At 42.7% G+C, this 18,767-nt stretch overlaps 1 protein-coding gene across 1 annotated transcript in view; it reads left to right on the top strand.

Moving 5' to 3' along the window:
* Positions 1 to 2,145: 2,145 nt before the first annotated feature.
* The window catches only part of CCNB2 (cyclin B2), a 29,862-nt gene continuing 13,240 nt past the window's right edge, over positions 2,146 to 18,767 (top strand). The window contains exons 1-3 of the mRNA XM_008061477.2: positions 2,146 to 2,357; positions 5,003 to 5,131; positions 5,234 to 5,347. Of these exons, the coding sequence (XP_008059668.1) occupies positions 2,334 to 2,357; positions 5,003 to 5,131; positions 5,234 to 5,347 (267 nt within the window). The 5' untranslated portion in view covers positions 2,146 to 2,333. The remainder of the gene's footprint in view (positions 2,358 to 5,002; positions 5,132 to 5,233; positions 5,348 to 18,767) is intronic.

Raw genomic sequence — 18,767 nt, forward strand, 5'->3', positions numbered from 1 at the left:
TAATGTAGAGACGAGGTCCCACCAAGTTGCCCAGGCTGGTCTCGAACCCCTGGGCTCAGGCAGTCCTCTTGCCTTGGCCTCCCAAAGTGCTGGGATTACAGGCTAGCCACCGTGCCCGGCCTCTCCTTCCTTATTTTGAACTTGAGAGCAAATCTCCTATTTTATTTTTCCTTGTTTTTCCCTGCAGTGCCTTGCACATACTGATATTCTAATCTAGCAAATATATTTTATCTTTTAGTTAGTTAAGAAAGAAAAGAAAGCAGAAAAACAGGCAAATACAAGAGCGATGGAGAAGTAGAAGAGTAAGAGCAACTGAAGCAGAGAACGTGGCAGTATGGTAGGAAAATAACTGAGTTCTGGTGAAAAATCATAATTTGTCAACTGTCTCATTCACAAATTAATGCTATATAAACTAAACTGGGCCTTTGATGCCCTAAGAGTAATCTAGAACAATGGCTACTGAAAGGTCACTAAGGACAGAGGTAATAAGCAGGGACAATAACACATCATGAGGATTATTATAAGGAATCAGGAGAAAGTTTATGTAAATTATTGTATAGGAAGAGTGCGACAATTGTTACTTAAGACAGGGAACAGGAAATTAAAATATAGGAGGACTGGGCAACCCCTTGGGGTCCCCTCCCACTGTAGGAGTTTTTCTGTCTTCTCAGTGAATCCTGCTTAAAAAAAAAAGGACTACAATACTTTAAACAAGAGGTTGAATCAAAAAATTTATGTTTAAGGCTCTAGGCTAGTAGCAGTAAGAAACAAACAATAAAAAATATTACCTCAATTTAAAATGAATATTCAACCTGGTCATATGGATTATTCAATTTTGACAATGTCAAGTCAGTTAATAAAAGCACTTTACCATTCATAACATTTCTGTTTACAAAGTCCTAACTGTGAGTTGGCAAGAAGAGTCACTTTTATGATAGTATCTTTTGACAACATAACAATAAAGCAAAAATATAACAATTTCACTCACAAGCCCATGCACAAAAACAGATCTATCTTTTCCAAAAACTTTTCCTAGGATACCTACTTTTTAGTTATAGGATGAGGAACATGCAAACATCTTTCCACATAGTACCCAAAATTATTCCTTTTTTTCAGAAAAGGAAACAAGTTCAGAAACATCAGATGCCTACTTGGGGCAAGGGAAGGAGTTTAAAACAGATCACTTAACTTTATTTAAGGTTCATCCAACCACACTGATCATTAGTAACCATGTAATGGAGAGATGAACCATTTTAAAGACTAGAATAAGTGGTAGAAAAGCTTGCTCATATTATTAGGTGGAACCTGATATCAAGAGTCATTCCACTGTCTTTGCTATGGGTGTTAGACCGTTCCTCTCTCCTTTCCCTGCAATCTCACTTTTTCCTTTTCTCTTTCTTTTTCTGTCTTGATCTTCATCACCTGCTTCTCTTTACAAACTCAACACTCTCGGACTTCCTTGATCACCCCACCTTTCTGCTCAAGACTGGGGTCACACTTCTTTCTTATTTCTAAATCTTATACACATCATAGGATAATTTACTTCACGAATATTTACCGAGCACCGATTCAATAAATATATATCAAACAGTGTATCAGGTGCTGAGAATACAATGGAGCGCTTACATTAATCACGAATCGCGCACATTTTTTTTTTCTTTTTGCCTCTCTTGGGAATCTTTTCGTATACGCGCCAGTATGACCCGTCCTTTAGCACACTTTTGCGTCTCAAGCACCTAACACACCGAAGTCTTGAGCAACGTAGAGATGTCCACTCCACGACCCACAGCCTAAAGTCCAACCCCTCATTTCCGGAAGAGGAATGAAGGTCCGAAACCGCGTTTCCAGGGTGTTCCCTAGAACTAACTTCCGCCCACCCAGTACAAATGTCGAGAGACATCCACAGGTGAAACGTTGTCAAAACTCAGACAATGCGTCCAGCGTCGGCTTTCCCAATGAGACATCTCATCTTTGTTTGCCTCAGAGACCGGGGTTTCTTTAAAAGGACGGCAGGCAGGAAAAAACCAGAAAACAAAAAGAAGAAAACCCCCAACCGGTTGTTATGACAACCAACCGGGTCTAAGAAAATCTAGCCAATCAGCGTGCGGCAATGCCTCCTGTCTTAGCCAGTGAGAAGAGCGCATCGTGCGCAGTGCCGCCCAATGAGACGCAGGCCGCGCGGTATTTGAATCGGAACAAGGCGACTTCGCCAAAGATCCCAGCGCTGCGGGTCCGGAGTGCAGTCCTAACGGCGCCGCGGACCCTACTGCCTTCCTACCCCCGTCCGCGTCCGTTCCTGGGCCGGGCTGGCACTCTTGCCTTCCCTGTCCCTCATGGCGCTGCTCCGACGCCCGACGGTGAGTGTGCCCGGCGACCCCCTCACACGGGCGATACCCTTGGCCCCGCTGCCCCTCTCTGGCTTCTCTCTTCTGCTCCCAGTTTCTTAGTCCCACCGAGTCTGCTTTTGCCTTCTCCGAGGCTCCCCGGTTTCCCCGCGTCCCAGACCCTGCGGCCGGTCCTCAGTGGCTGGCCTCCCTCCGCCTCTGTTCCACCTGTTTCCCTCTCCCTGCCCGGAGGTGGGAGAAGGGTCGGAAAGCGCTTCCAAGGTGGCATCTGTCAAGTGAGCCTCCAGAGCATTGGGTCTAGTACTCATCGAACGATCCCCAAGTGCTCTTTATCTCCAGAGAGCTAGAAGAGGCAGATTCTTGAGATTTCCTTCCCCTTTTCTCATAACTCCGGGCCAACCAAGGGATCTGTGATGGGTGTTGAGAGAAAGACTGAAAGAATTCCGTATGCAGCAAAGTGCTCTGCAGATGCCACCTTGGAAGCGCTTTCCTACCCTTCTCCCACCTCCGGGCAGGGAGAGGGAAACAGGTGGAACAGACAAGCAAAGCCATGTCTGTTTTTCAGATTTTTCACACTTTCCCTTTGCGTGAGTTTCCCATTTATTTCTGGACATTAAGTCTTCAAGGCCAAGTTCACTAATGTATGGGTTTGTCCTCTTTAAAGAAATCAATTTCTTTTCTCAAGTGTAATAGAAATTTTGCATTTTATTTGGACCAGTTTGGCAGACTAGGAGGAAAATGCCCAAATTTGTTTATTTTATCTTTGCAGAAATCAAAGTATGATGATGTCTTGGGTGTTTTTCCTGTGGGCTTGAAGTGTACCCGGATCTACTTTTCCTTTGTTGAAAGCTAGAGGAGCCCTGACACACCTGAGTTCCATCACCCTGCCTGTAATGCTGGTTAAATGCCGCAATTTTCCCTTCCAGATGAATTTAAACTTAGCTACATTACCAGACTTCAACCCATAAGCATAACACTTTCAAACACTTGTGTTGGCAGTTGGTACTGGAAAAATGGAACAGTGTGACTTTTGAGAATCCTAATAGATTGGGTACATTCAGTATTTAATATCCTTTGTGGATCTAAATCCAACTGACAAGTAAATTTTTGTCTACTTTATTCTATCAAATTATTAATGATCAAATTCTTTCTATTCAGGGAAGGCTTGAGTTTTCCCTGGCCCCTCTGTCCTGACAGATCCACTCAAACCTCTGGTTCAGAGTTTTCTTAGGGTTAGGATCCCCAACTCTCAGGGATAAGAAATGCTTTTCCTAGCAAGTATTGTTTCTAAGCATGTTCTATCTAACAGGTCACAGTCTACTGATAATTTTTATTTCATACAATCCCAACTTTCCCTCAGTTTGAGAGTGAAAAATATATTACCCAAGAAAACTACTTCCATTCTAAATGTCCTTAATGTTAGAGAGAGTCCATTCTTGACAACCTCATTTTAAAAAGCTGTATTTCTAAAAGATCATGCATGTAGGGACATTTCTTACTTATAAAATAGCGTACGAGTTTTAAACATCTGGTTTTGTGCCTAGTGCTGTGGCTTGTGCCTGCACTTTGGGAGGCAGAGGCAAAAGGATTGCATGAGCCCAGGGATTCGAGACCAGCCTGGGCAACTTGGTGAGACCTCGTCTCTACAATAAATTAAAGAAAAATTAGTCAGGAGTGGTGGTGCACACCTGTAGTTCCAGCTACTTGGAAGGCTGAGGCAGAAGGATCGCCTGAGCCCAGCAGGGCAAGGCTGCAGTGACCATGAGTGTACCACTGCACTCCAGCCTGGGTGACAGTGAGATTCTGACTCAATAAATAAATAAATAAAATATGTGCATAAAAAAATAAACTTTACCAATAAAAAATAACAACAAAATAAGCATCTGGTTTTTAAACAGCCAGGCCTATTATTAACTATTAATATTATAGCTTTTTAATTTTTCATCTTAATTGTACTTGTTAGCAGTTTCTGTAAAGGAAGATTTATTTATTTATTTATTTTTGAGTCGGAGTCTCACTCTGTTGCCCAGGCTGGAGTGCAATGGCATGCTCACAGTCACCACAGCCTCAACCTGCTGGGCTCATGTAATCCTTCTATCTTAGTCTTCCAAGTAACTGGAACCACAGGCAAGTGCCACCACACCGGCTAATTTTTTGACTTACTGTAGAGACAAGGTCTTGCCATGTTGCTCAGGCTGGTCTCAAACCCCTGAGCTCAGGCAATCCTCTTGCCTCAGCCTCCCAAAATGCTGGGATTATAGGCTTGTGCCACCACACCTGACCAATGAAGAATTCTAACTATATGCCTTTAATTTACAGGGAGGGTTCTCTAACATGTGATATGGGTGCTATAAGAGAAATATTTTATTTTTGAAGCTTTGAAGTTCTCTTACAGGTCCACTTGAATACTCAAAATAGTTTTACAAGTTTATTGAGAGAATCTTTATTATAGATAAGGTGGATGAGTGATTTGCCTAATTTAGAGTGGTGTTATCAATTACAAATGGCATTTTTAGACTTCCTAAAATGTATATTTTCCCTCTTGCAAATAGATCATAGAATTGTTACCTTTCCCAAAGAAATTCTATATTTGAGTATTTGATATTAGCAAAGTATTTTAAATTGTCTCAAGCCTTTATTGCCTTTTTTTTTTCTAGGTGTCCGGTGATTTGGAGAATATTGACACAGGAGTTAATTCTAAAGCTAAGAGACATGTGACTTTTAGACGAGCTGTTTTAGAAGAAATTGGAAATAGAGTTACAACCAGAGCAGCACACATACCTAAGGTAACAACCATGAGAACTGAGTGTGCACACACAGGCTGATTCTTATAGCACTGACTTACAATGCTGGTTGTCCTGCCCTATTCATGTTTCTTTTCCTTGTAGAAAACTCAGAACACCAAAGTACCAGTACAATCCACCAAAACAGCAAATGTCAACAAACAACTGAAACCTACTGCCTCTGTGAAACCAGTACAGCTGGAAATGTTGGCTTCAAAGGTAGGAAGTTCTGAACTTACAAACACAGGTTATATTTTTAGCCAGACTGCAATGGTATCTTTGCCATCACTGCAACTTTTGAAGAACGTTCATAGCTAGAGCACTACTTTGAAGTAACAGCGGAGAAAATGAATATATACACCTTGGTGGTATCTCACGCCTATAATCCAAGCACTTTGGGAGGCCAAGGTAAGAGCATTGCCTGAGTCCACGGGTTCGAGACCAACCTGGGCAACTCGGTGAGACCTTATCTCCACAATAAATAAAAAATTAGCCGTGTGGTGGCACATGCCTGTAGTTCCAGCTACTTGGAAGGCTGAGGCAGAAGGATCGCCTGAGTCCAGCAGGTCAAGGCTGTGGTGACCAGGAGTGTGCCACTGCCCTCCAGCCTGGGTGACAGAGTAAGACTCGGGCTCAAAAACACACACACACACACACACACACACACACACACACACACACACTTTTTTTAGTGATGTTACTTAATTTAATACTATGACCTTGAATAATAAAGGTTATTATCTTAATATTCAAATAAATGTAATGCTCTCAGAGTGAAATTTGGTGGGTTTTAATGAAAGTAATCCATTATAAGAATGACTTGTCAGCCGGGCTTGGTGGCTCAGCCTGTAATCCCAGTGCTTTGGGAGCCTGAGGTGAGTGGATTGCCTGAGCCCATGGGTTCGAGATTCGCCTGGGCAACTTGGTGAGGCCTCGTCTCTACAATAAATCAAAACTTAGCTGGGTGTGGTAGCGTGTGCCTGTAGTTCCAGCTACTTGGAAGGCTGAGGCAGAAGGATCGCCGGAGCCCAGCGAGTCAAGGCTGCAGTGGCCAGGAGTGGCCACTGCACTCCAGTCTGGGCAGCAGAGTGAGACTCCAACTCAAAAAAAAAAAAGAAGAAAGACCTGTCCATGAAGACTTGGAAAGCCCAGAATTCTGAGAACCAAACTCATGTCAGAATACAGTAATGCCAAAATTCTGTGTACGTAAATTGTAGCTCAGTTGGAATTTGATTGCTAATGGACCCATTGGCCTGTTCACCTTCCATCGTGTTCATGCTCTAATTCATAAAAATAAATACAGTTACTGAGACAGGCACTGTTGTAGGTGCTGAGAATGTAACAATCACTACTTCACTTTTTCCAGGTCATAAAATAGATATTATTATATGTTTGGAAGTTTTTGTTTTTGAAGGATTAACAGATTGACTTTTATTGAGTTAGTTCAGAAGACACGGAGGACAATAGACATACTTCTCAGGTAGCCGGGGGCTCAACTTAGACTCTTAGAGCAGCATATTGAATCTCAAGGCAGAAGTCATTTCAAATGCTACTTAGCCCTTCTTCCATTCAACCTTCTGTCATAGTTAATTATTTCTATGCCTGTCTCCTGCATTAAATTGCATCTTCCTTGAAGTCAGTGACCTCGTCTTTATAAACCCAATGCGTGCACAGTACTTGACATTCAGAATCAGGCATGAATGCTTGTGAATGGACACAGGAACAAATACCATCTGCCCGGTGAACTCTTAGACGTGCATTAAGGCCCAGCTCAAATATCATCAGCTCTCTGAAATGTACTGAATTGAGAAAAGAAGAACACAGACTTTTTTTTTTTTTTAAGAGAGAAGAAATGAGGGGCCTGGGTGGAGAATCCCAATCCTGGAGAAACATTTCCAGAAACATGGGGATTCAGAAAAACTCTGCCAAGGTGGACTCTATGTTTATGCCTAGATCACAGGCTGTGTGCTCTTGTTCACATGCAAATCCTCATATACACGCTAAAGTAGGTCACTGGGTCTCAAGGTGGCTGGCCCTGTAGAAGAGCTGTTGTCAGAACTTCCTGTGAGTTGAGCATAACTATAACAGGCGGCGTATCCTGAGAGCTCAGACCATGGCAGAGCCAGGCAGAGCTGCAGCTAGTTACTCCACAGGGCTGATTCTACAGCCTGGGGGAGCTTGGGAGTTCACTCTCTGACTGGGAGAGTGTTGAAAGGGACCCTGCTCCCATCCCCCACTCCATCCCACAGCATGCTGCATTCACTCTGCCATAATCTCCTCAGGGTGAGAGTCACCAGATGAGTTCCAGACTCCTAGAGTTTTCAAGGAATATTGAGTTGCTGTATCTGTGTTTTCTTCAGTATACTCTCTTCTCTTTGTTTTTCTTTCCTCTTTTTTTTAATTTTAATTTTTTATTTTAAACTGGGTGTGGTGGCTCACGCCTATAATCCCAGCACTTTGGGAGGCGGAGGCAAGAGGATTGCCTGAGTCCAGGGGTTCGAGACCAGCCTGTGGTTGCAGCTACTTGGAAGACTGAGGTGGAAGGATCACCTGAGCCCAGCAGGTCGAGGCTACAGTGGCAGTTAGCGTGCCCCTGCACTCCAGCCATGGTGGCAGAATGAGGCTCCAACTCAAAATAAATAAATCAATAAAATAACTTTAAAAAATTTTATTTTAAAGATATGGAGTACAATTCAGGATTATGCATACAAATGTTCATTAGGTAGGTACCCTTGTTGATGAGATGTGCCCCCTCCACTAGAATCTCACTGCTGCCAATCTTGCCACTCTCATCCCTGCCCTGGCTATTTCCCACTGCTGACAATCCTTCTCTTAATAGTATTATGATAATTGTCCAAGGTCTGCTTATGAGTGAGAACATGTGATACTCAGTTCTTTGTTTCCGTGATAGATGACTCACAGATAGATGCTGTGCAGTTCATAATTTTGTCCTTCTTTATGGCTGTGTAATATTCCATCGTGTATATGTACCACATTTTTTTATCCAGTCTTCTTTCAGTAGGCAGCATGGTTGTTTCCATGTTTTTGCTATTGTGAACAATGCTGTAATAAACGTGTGTGTAGGTATCTTTTTCATAGAGTGATTTGAGTTCCTCCAGGTATATTCTCAGTAGGGGGATTGCGGGATCATATGGGCAGTCAATTTTGAGATCTTTTAGGAATCACCACAGTTTTCCACAGAGGCTGTGATAGTTTACACTCCCACCAACAGAGTAAAAGTGTTCCCTTTTCCTGCATCCTCTCCAGCATCTGTTGTTTTTTGAGTTATTGATGATGAACATCCTGACTGGAGTTAGGTGGTATCTCACTGTGGTTTTTTTTGGTTTTTTTTTGAGTTGGAGTCTAACTCTGTCGCCCAGACTGGAGTGCAGTGGCCACTCCCGGCCACCGCAGCCTCGACCTGCTGGGCTCTGGTGATCCTTCTGCTTCAGCCTTCCAAGTAGCTGGAACTACAGGCGTGTGCTACCATGCCCAGCTAATTTTTTGATATTGTAGAGATGAGGTCTCGCCAAGTTGCCCAGGCAGGTCTCGAACCCGTGGGCTCAGGCAATCCACTCACCTCAGCCTCCCAAAGCGCGGGATTACAGGCTGAGCCACCGAGCCCGTCTGTTTCTAGGTATCTTTTAATGTCTATTTGATTTCCATGTTGACCCAGGAGTTGTTTAGCATCATGATGTTTAGTGTCCATGTCTTTGTAAGTTTTGGGGGAACTTTGTTGGTGTTGATATTTGTTTTTATTAAACTGTAGTCTGAGAAGTTTCCTGACAGAATTTCAATCTTATGGAATTTGTTTATGCTTGATTTATGGCCAAGAATGTGATCCATCTTGGAATATGTTCCATGTGGTGATGAGTAGAATGTACATTCTGTGGTTGCTGGGTGGAGTGTTCTGTAGGTATCAATTAAGTTCATTTGGTCAGGCCGGGTGCGTGGCTCATGCCTATAATCCCAGCACATTGGGAAGCTGAGGTGAGAGGATTGCCTGAGCCCACAGGTTCAAGACCAGTCTGGGCAACTTTGTGAGACCTCATCTCTACAATACATCAAAAAATTACCTGGGTGTGGTGGTGCTTGCCTGCAGTCCCAGCTATTTGGAAGACTGAGAGGGAAGGATCGCCTGAGCCCAGCAGGTCAAGGCTGCGGTGGCCATGAGTGTACTGCTGCACTTCAGTCTGGGTGACAGAGTGAGATTCCAACTAAAAAAAAAATCCATTTTGTCAAGCATCACATTGAGGTTCTGGATCTTCTTGTTACTTTTTGTCTTTATCTGTCTAGGGTTGTTAGTAAAGTTTTTTTAATGATAGTGTTAGAGTCAATATCGTTTTTTTAGTTTACATTGAAGCTGCTTTATAAAAGTTTATAAAAGTTGGTGCACCTATGTTGGGTGCAAATATGTTTAGGATGGATATTTCTTGTTGGTGGATTGAACCTTTTATCATTATGTAGTGATCTTCCGTATCTTTTAAAATTTTTGATACTTTAAAGGGTATTTTGTCTGATATTAAGATCGCAGGAAATTTTTCAAAATAAAACATTGGATATGGCCAGGCGTGGAGGCTCACACCTGTGATCCCAGCACTTTGAGGGCAGAGGCTAGAGGATTGCCTGAGCCCAGGAGTTTGAGACCAACCTGGGCGACTTGGCAAGACCTCATCTCTACAATAAACCAAAAAATTAGTTGGGCATGGTGGCATGCACCTGTAGTTCCAGCTATTTGGAGGGCTGAGGTGAAAGAATCACCTGAGCCCAGCATGTTGAGGTTGCGGTGGCCGTGAATGTGCCTCTGCACTCCAGCCTGACAGAGTGAGACTTATACTTAAAACAAAAGTATATATTTTTAAAAAATGTATATTGAGCACTTACTTTACATATCCAATTGTGTTATGGCTGCTAAAGAGACATCTTCCCTTCAGGAGACTTATCTAGAAGAGACATATATACCTGAAAATTAGATGAGTAATCCTAGTGAATGATGCTAGATGCCCCTGAGCAATATATGACTGAATGCCAAATGGCTGGAGTAGACATAAGTGCCGTCCTTGGGAAAGTACACCTGAAGGAGAGGGGAGAACACTAAGGGATGGAGTGGTTGGGAAACCTCATGAAATGATTGGGATTTTGGGGGGGTAGAAAGAAGCTGATAGGAAAGGGTACCTTTTTGGGGAACAAAGCAGCAACAAAAATCAGGGGAACAAAGCAGCAACAAAAATCAGGGGAACAAAGTGGAAACAGTCCTATAATCATGACCTTTGGTCAGAAGACTTGTGTGAAGAAGCAGACAATAAAGTTGGGAAGAAGGCTGTAGTTGGATTTGAAGGCCTTAGAATTTGGATTTTATTTCATTAGATATGAGGAAACTGAAAGGTTTTGAGGAGAAGAGAAATGATAAAAGCAGTATAGGGTGTCTGTGGAAGAGGAGGTAAGTTAGGAGGTGTTGCAGTCATCTAAGTAAGAGCTGTTGAGGGTCTTGAACTAGTCCAGATCCCCTAAGCAGCTACCATATACTAGTGTTGATATGGAGTGCTAAGAAACAACATCAAATGTGTATAGGTTACCAGAACTCTTTCCAGGCATGGTGGCTCACACCTGTAATCCCAGTGTTTGGGAGGCTGAGGTAGGAGGACAGCTTGAGGCCAGGAGTTTAAGGATTACCAGAAGCCTTTTCAGGAACATTGTCCTGTATTTAGAAGGGATATTTTGGATACATTGCTTGAAGTAGATGAGTGGAACCCTTGAGCACTTGGGTATTAAAGAAACCATTTATGGTATAAATTGACAAGACATAGAAAAGTAAGGAAGGAGCAATATCTTTGGGGAAGGTATTGTGTTTGGCTTTAGATTTATTGAGCTAACAGAGGAGCAGTTGGGAGAGTGTCAGAAATATCTGAAAGAAAATAGACTTGTAAACTTTCTCTGTAGAGATGGTGGTTGAAAGCACGTTGCTCTTTATAAGATATTAGAAACAGGTTTGCAATGGAGAACTAATGCTCAGAGCAAATACTCAAGATTGACTTTCCTTTAAGAAATTCCTTTGAAGGTTTCTAGTGACTTCCTAAATGCCACATCCAAAGACTGGTTTCAGACCTTGATCTCTTGGCTGTTGTGCAGCATTTTATATAGGTGATTATACAGGTGGTTCCTCCCACTCTGCAGAGGCCAGTTTGGCAGTATATTTCAAATTGTTATCCTCCATACCCAGTACGTCTGTTTTTATACTTTGTCCAAAGAAAATTATCAGAGGGATAGTCTAGGACTTCTACATAATGCTTGTAATGAGTATCTTATATAGTGAAGAAATATCCTATATTAAATCCATTTAATGAAATACTATGCAACCATAAATACTATGTTTTAGTAGAATATTTGAAGATGTCAAAATGCTTGTAGCATTAAATAGAAAAATCAGATTACAACACAATATAAAGTTCTGACAACTAAGTCCACGAACCTGTCCTAGAAAAAGTACTACATACCTCATTGCTGAATATCACTATGGTCACCTTCAAAGTACTCCCCTTGGGAAGCTATGCACTGATGCCAGTGCCTCATCCCACACATCAAAGCAATTTTGGAACTCTTTTTCTGAAGTGGCCATCAGAGCTGTCATCGTATTACCCTTGATGACCTGAATGTCATCAACATGTCTTCCAATATTTCCTTTACTTCATGTAAAGAAAAAAAGTCATTGGGACCAGAGCAGGTGAGTAGGGAGGATATTTCAATACGGTTAATTGTTCACTGGCTAAACTCCCACACAGACAGTGATGTGTGAGCTGATGCATTGTTGCACTTTTGCACACAGCTTTCTCATGCCAAGACTTTCAGTTAAGATTTTCCTGACTATTTCTCCATCGATGTTTATTTGGTCTGCTATGTTTCTCACAGTTGATGATTTTGATGTACAATTTGATGAATTTTTGCAATGTTTTTGTCAGTTCTGCTAGTTACTGGCTGTTCTGACCTCTCTTTATCAGTGACACTTTCTCTTCCCTTAAGAAGAATGTTTAATCTATTTGTATACTGCCATTTTCTTTATGGCATTATCCCCATAAGCTTGGACTAATATGTCCCTGATTTCACTTCCACTCGTGCCAACTTTAACAAGAAATTTAATGTTTGTTACTGTAATTCAAGCTCTGACATTCTTGCAATGGCACACAAAAACATGGAACAACGATGAATGCCACTCAGCAAGACACTGCCACACTTCAACACAAACCCAGCTGTGAGACACTGATATACTAAGGTTATGAAACCTTACCGAGTTGTTTGTACAGTGCTGCCAATGTAAGTGCACGGTGGCAAGTTCATGGACTCAATTGTCAGACCTCATACATAGTGCAACCCAGATTTGCTTTTAAAATTTGCATTCATATGCAAAATATCAATGGTAGTTATTTTTTAGTATTATGTTGGGCTGAAGATTGATGTTCATTTTCTTCCTTAAAATTTTCAGACTTGTACCATAGGTACATTGCTGTTTGAGTTAGAGCAAAAGAAAAAGGTCATTTAAAAAAAAAGCAAAGAACCACAAAATGTTATGAAAGAAAGAAACAAACAAAAAAATGCTTCCTCCTGTGACTTCCACAACTCTATCCTTTCTGGGCTTTCTTTACTCCTCATCTCTTGGCTGACTCCTTTTTTTCTAGTTTCCTGACAAAACTGAGGGCATTGTTTCAGATAAAAAACATCGTGGACATGTAGCTCAGTTCATGTAAATATCACTTCTATGATTGAAACATATAGCTGGATGTTCCAGTTTTAGAAGTTATCCGGGATTAATGGTGAACAGTTGTTTCTTTTTCTTTTTCTTTTTTTGAGTTGGAGTCTCACTCCGTCGCTCAGGCTGGAGTGCAGTCACTGGACTCCAGTGATCCTTCTGCCTCAGCCTTCTGAGTAGCTGGAGCTACAGGTATGTACTACCACACCTGGCTAATTTTTTATTGTAGAGATGAGGTCTTGCCAAGTTGTCGGGGCTGGTCTCAAACCCACAGGCTCAGGCAATCCACTCACCTTGGCCTCCCAAAGTGCTGGGATTATGGTCTGAGCCACTGAGCCCGGCCAACGGTTGTTTCTAATTCAATACACTTCTCTCTGAGAAAGAGTAGTGACGGGACCGCTAAGTCCACAATCTAGGTGGAGACCACCTTCTGGCAGGTGCGTCCCTCTGCCTGCCTGTTTCTGGCCAGCTCTTTTGTGTGTATGTGTGTGTGTGTGTCAGAGTCTCACTGTCACCCAGGCTAGAGTGCAGTGGCACTCTCATGGCCACTGTAGCTTCGACCTGCTGGGCTCAGGTGATGCTTCCTCCTCAGCCTTCCAAGTAGCTGGAACTACAGGTACATGCTACCATGCCTGGCCAGTTTTTTTATTTACTGCAGAGATGAGATCTCACCAAGTTGCCCAGGCTGGTCTCAAACCCGTGAGCTCAGGCAATACTCTCACCTTGGCCTCCCAAAGTGCTGGGATTATAGATGTGAGCCACCACGCCAGCCCAAATTGTCCTTTTTTTTTTTTTGAGTAGGAGTCTCACTCTGTCACCCGGACTGGAGAGCAGCAGCATACTCCCAGCCACTGCAGCCTTGACCTGTTGGGCTCAGGTGATCCTTCTGCCTCAGCCTTCCAAGTAGCTGGAACTATAGGCACATGCCCCTATGATTGACTAATTTTTTTATTTATTGTAGAGATGGGGATCTCACCAAGTTGCCCAGGCTGGTCTTGAACCCGTGGGCTCAGGCAATCCTCTCACCTTGGCCTCTCAAAGTGCTGGGATTATAGACGTGAGCCACTATGCCCGGTCTGGTCAGCTTTTTACTTTGTCACCTGCTGTATCTATCTGCAGGATGTCACTGTTCCCTTACAGCCGATCCCTGGAGTTGTAGAAATACCAGTAGGATTTCTAGCAACTTTCCTGGAAATCTTATAAGATAAGCCATGTGTCCATGAATGCAGGTGTTCCCAGACTTTTAACCAAATCCTTTCTGTAAACTGGGGGGCAGGTTTCTTTCTTTGTAGCAGATGATGCAGCTGAATCACAAAGTGCCCTGGCTGAGATCTTAGAAGTGCTCCAGCCATTCACAAGCATTATAGAAGCTTATGGTCCTGTAATTTTTAGAGGAAGTAGAGTTTTTTGCTGAGGAATGAGGCTTGGTAAACAATGAGCAGCTTGAAAGGAGAAGCTTTTTACTGGTTCCTCCTTTGCTGGGCATTGGGGAAACAAGTTAAATAAACCATCAACTCTGCCCCCAGGTGGTAGCTCCCAGTCAAGTTGGAGGACCTAGGAGTAAAAGTACAGGTTATATGTATCACAGAGAGCAATGTAAGCTTAGGAGAGGTACTGGGGAGTCACCGCTATAAATTCAGATGAAATCTTAGATTTATAGGCATGATTTAACACCAAATTTAATAATAGTCATTATTCAAGCATAAGAATTTTTTTTGTCTTTTTCTATATATAGAACAGAAATAAGCACAAATGTTCACATTTTTAAAAAGAGTGACTTTTATTTTGAATTACACAAGAAACAGTCATAAAAAATCCATTCTCTCCCATAAGAATAGACTATTTAGCTGGGTGCGGTGCCTCAGGCCTGTAATCCCAGCACTTTGGGAGGCTGAGGCGAGAGGATTGCCTGAGCCCAGGGGTTTGAGACCAGCCTGGGCAACTCGGCGAGACTTTGTCTCTATAATAAATAAAAAAAAATTAGCCAGGCATGGTGGCACATGGCTGTAGTTCCAGGTCGAAGCTGCGGTGGCTGTGAGTGTTCCACTGCACTCCAGCCTGGGTGACAGAAAAAAACCCCAAAACCAGCAGAACAATACAGAAGCACAGAGTACATAGAATAAAAGGTCAGTTCCTTGTTACTACTCCCAAATTTCCATTTCATTGCATCCCTAAAGCTAATTACAGTAATTGATTTTGTCTTTCTACAATTGCGTTTGCCTGTGTATGTATGCACATGTACATGTTTATTGGTACAAATCATGAGAAATCAGAATCAACAGTTTTTCTTGAAGTTCTTTCCTATTGCACTTAATTGACATTATCTATCATAAATGTAGCAATAAAGGAATTCTGTATATTATCAAAACTTGTGCTGGGCATGGTGATTCACACCTGTAGTCCTAGCACTTTGGGAGACTGAGGTGGGAGAATCACTTGAGCCCAGGAGTTTGAGACCAGCCTGGACAACATAGCAAAACCTCATCTCTACAAAAAACGAAAATTAAAAAAAATTAGCTGGGCGTGGTGGTGTGTACCTGTAGTTGCATCTACTTCAGGAGGCTGAGGAGGGAGGACCACTTGAGCCCAGGAGGTTGAGGCTGCAGTGAGCTGTGATCATGCCATTCTACTCCAGCCTGGGCAATAGAGTGAGACCCTAACTCAAACAAAATAAAATTTAAAAGAACTCAAAAAACCTTAGGTGAATACCTATGTACTTTCATATTGATACTAATCCATCCTCTCAGCAGTCCTACCTCAGTGTTTTTTGCTACTAGGAAAGCTTCGGTAGCCTTTCCCCACACTCCACCCAACTCCTTACCAAACTAGAACCTTTCAAGTTAAGCAAAAATTCACATCTTCATTGTTTCTGATCTGACTTTTAAGTTGTCTCTGACAACCCACAGAACTCATTCATTAATCTAGTTTGAAAGTTTTATTTTTTTTTATTCACAGACCATTTTTGTCACTCAAAAGTTTATGATGATTAATTAGCTGATCAGATTTTTATTTGTTGTTTATTAACTATGGAATACTGTGAGAGTTGGCAGGTCACCCTTGTGCAGGAGCCATGTTCATCTTCTCTGTATCTTTCCAGTGTTAGTAGATGTGTTGCCTAAGTGAGCACTGATATGGTTTTTGAACTTTGCATGCAGCAGACACTGGCCAGAGGGTTGCACAGTTGGCCCATAGGGCTTAGGCAACCACCTGAGCAGATGAGTAGGAACTTAGAAAGGGTCCTGCTGTGATTAAGCTGTGTTGAAGTTCAAAGAGAATGCTTTCAAGTAATTCTAAATTAAGGGCCAGAGCCAGTATTTTTTGTCTTACCTTGGGTGACTTTTTGATATGGCCAAACTCAGGTGCACTTCTGAATAGGACCCAGATAAACATTCCAGACTGCTATGATGGCACGTGAAACACCTACAATAACCTCTGACTCCTTACGTCAGACCTCCTGGGGCTGACTGCCTTCCTGGGGAGGGTGAGAGTGCTTATTCTTGCTTTTGTTTTTTGAGTTGGAGTCTCACTCTGTCACCCAGGCTGGAGTGCAGTGGCATGCTCACGGCCACCACAGCCTCGACCTGCTGGGCTCAGGCAATCCTTCTGCCTCAGCCTTCCAAGTAGCTGGAACCACAGGTATGTACCACCATGCCCAGCTAATTTGACAGTGCTTATTCTTGCAAAAGCTTACCTTAAGCTGAAGCTGTTTGTGCTTATTACAATGCACATCTGAGTCCAACCACTTGCTAAATTCTTTCAGTGATCTCCCTCTACCTTTAGGTGAAGTCTGAACTCTGTAGCAAAGCCCTTGCTCACCTTACTAGTCCATTTTTTCACTCTTCATGTGATATCCTCTCACATTTCCAGATGGGTTTATAGTTCTCAGAATTGCTTCTCTCTCCTCTGCTTCCCTGGCACTCTGCACTCGCTTTCCTTTTGCCTGTACATCTTCCTGAAAGTCTTCCCTCTCTGAGACTCCATGTACCTCTTCTTGTGCCTTCTAGCCCCATGAGGCTCTCACATTTGTGGATAAATGGCATGTATACCTGCTCACTTGGCCCTTCCTCGGTTTCATTTTTTATTTTATTTATTTTTTTGAGTCAGAGCCTAGGCTGGAGTGCAGTGGCACACTCATGGCCACCTAGCCTCCTGCTGGGCTCAGGCGATCCTTCCATCTCAGCCTTCCAAGGAGCTGGAACTACAGTCATGTGCCACCACACCTAGTTAATTTTATATGCAGGGTTTTTTTTTTTTTTTTGAGTTGGAGTCTCACTCTGTCACTCAGGCTGGAGTGCAGTGGCAGGCTCATGGCCACCCCAGCGTCAACCTGCTAGGCTCTGGCGATCCTTCCATCCTTGCATTCTAAGTAACTAGAAATACAGGCGTGTGCTACTGCGCCCAGCTAATTTTTTGATTTATTGTAGAGATGAGGTCTCACCATGTTTCCTAGGCTGGTCTTGACCCCATGGGCTCAGGCAATCCTCTCACCTCCACTTCCCAAAGTGCTGGGATTATAGGTATGAGACACCGTGTTTGGCTTCCTTCCTCAGTTTCAGACCTTTCAATTAAGAGGGAAGGGCATGTTTGGGACTGCTATTTTGTTTGTTATTGTTGTATCTTCCTCTCAGATTGGAAATTATCATCACTGAGCTTTAATATAAATACATTATTTGTCTATTTTCTCATAAAGACTCCTCTTTCTTTTCATGTTTCATTACCTTAATATATATATTCATATAGCCTACCATCCTGTGAGGTTTTACTTTGAGAAGTACCTCTATTTTTTTTTAAAACAACGGATTTATTTATTTATTTATTTAGAGTTGGAGTTGCACTCTGTCACCCAGACTAGAGTTCAGTGGCACACTCAGGGTCACCACAGATTCCACCTGCCAGGCTCAGGCAATTCTTCTGCCTCAGCCTTCCAAGAAGCTGGAACTACAGGCATGTACCACCGTGCCAGACTAAGTTTTCTTGATTTATTGTAGCGACGAGGTCTCACTAAATTTCCCAGGCTGGTCTCAAACCCCTGGACTCAGGCAATCTTCTTGCCTCTTCCTCCCAAAGTGCTAGGATTACAGGCTTGAGCAACCACACCTGACCAAAGAAATACTTAATTAATATTATTATTATTATTTTTTTTATTTTAGTGTTTTGAGTTGGAGTCTCACTCTATCACCCAGGCTGGATAGCAGTGGCACACTCATGGCCGCCACAGCCTCCACCTGCTGGGCTCAGGTAATCCTCCTGCCTCAGTCTTCCAAGTAGCTAGATCTACCACCCACTGCCACTACACCTGGCTAATTTTTTTTTAAAATTTATTGTAGAGACAAGGTCTCATCAAGTTGCCCAGGCTGGTCTCGAACCCCTGGCCTCAGGCAATTCTCTTACCTCAGCCTTGCAACGTGGTGGGATTACAGACATGAGCCACTGTGCCTAGTGGCTTCATTATTAATATTTGTATTATCTTCATAAATTTTTAATTTGAGTGATTTTTATAAAGAATCCACCAGTCAGAATAAGAAAATAAAATAATAGGGCTGGGTGTGGTGGCTCATGTCTATAATCCCAGCACTTTGGGAGGCCTAGGTGAGAGGATTGCCTGAGCCCACGGACTTGAGACTAACCTGGGAAACTTAGCGAGACCTCATCTCTACAATAAATAAAAAAATTAGCCGATGTGGTGGCGTGTGCCTGTAGTTCTGTTACTTGGAAGGCTGAGGTGGAAAGATCACCTGAGCCCAGTAGGTCGAGGCTGTGGTGGCCATGAACTTGCCACTGCACTCCAGCCTGGGTGACAGAGTTAGAGTCCAACCTCAAAAAAAATATATATATAAATAGGTCAGCATGGTGGCTCAAGCCTGTAATCCCAGCATTTTGGGAGGCTGAGGTGAGTGC

The sequence above is a fragment of the Carlito syrichta genome, unplaced genomic scaffold (assembly GCF_000164805.1).
Source record: "Carlito syrichta isolate Samal-C Ts95f unplaced genomic scaffold, Tarsius_syrichta-2.0.1 Scaffold305279, whole genome shotgun sequence".
In the NCBI taxonomy this organism is placed as follows: domain Eukaryota; kingdom Metazoa; phylum Chordata; class Mammalia; order Primates; family Tarsiidae; genus Carlito; species Carlito syrichta.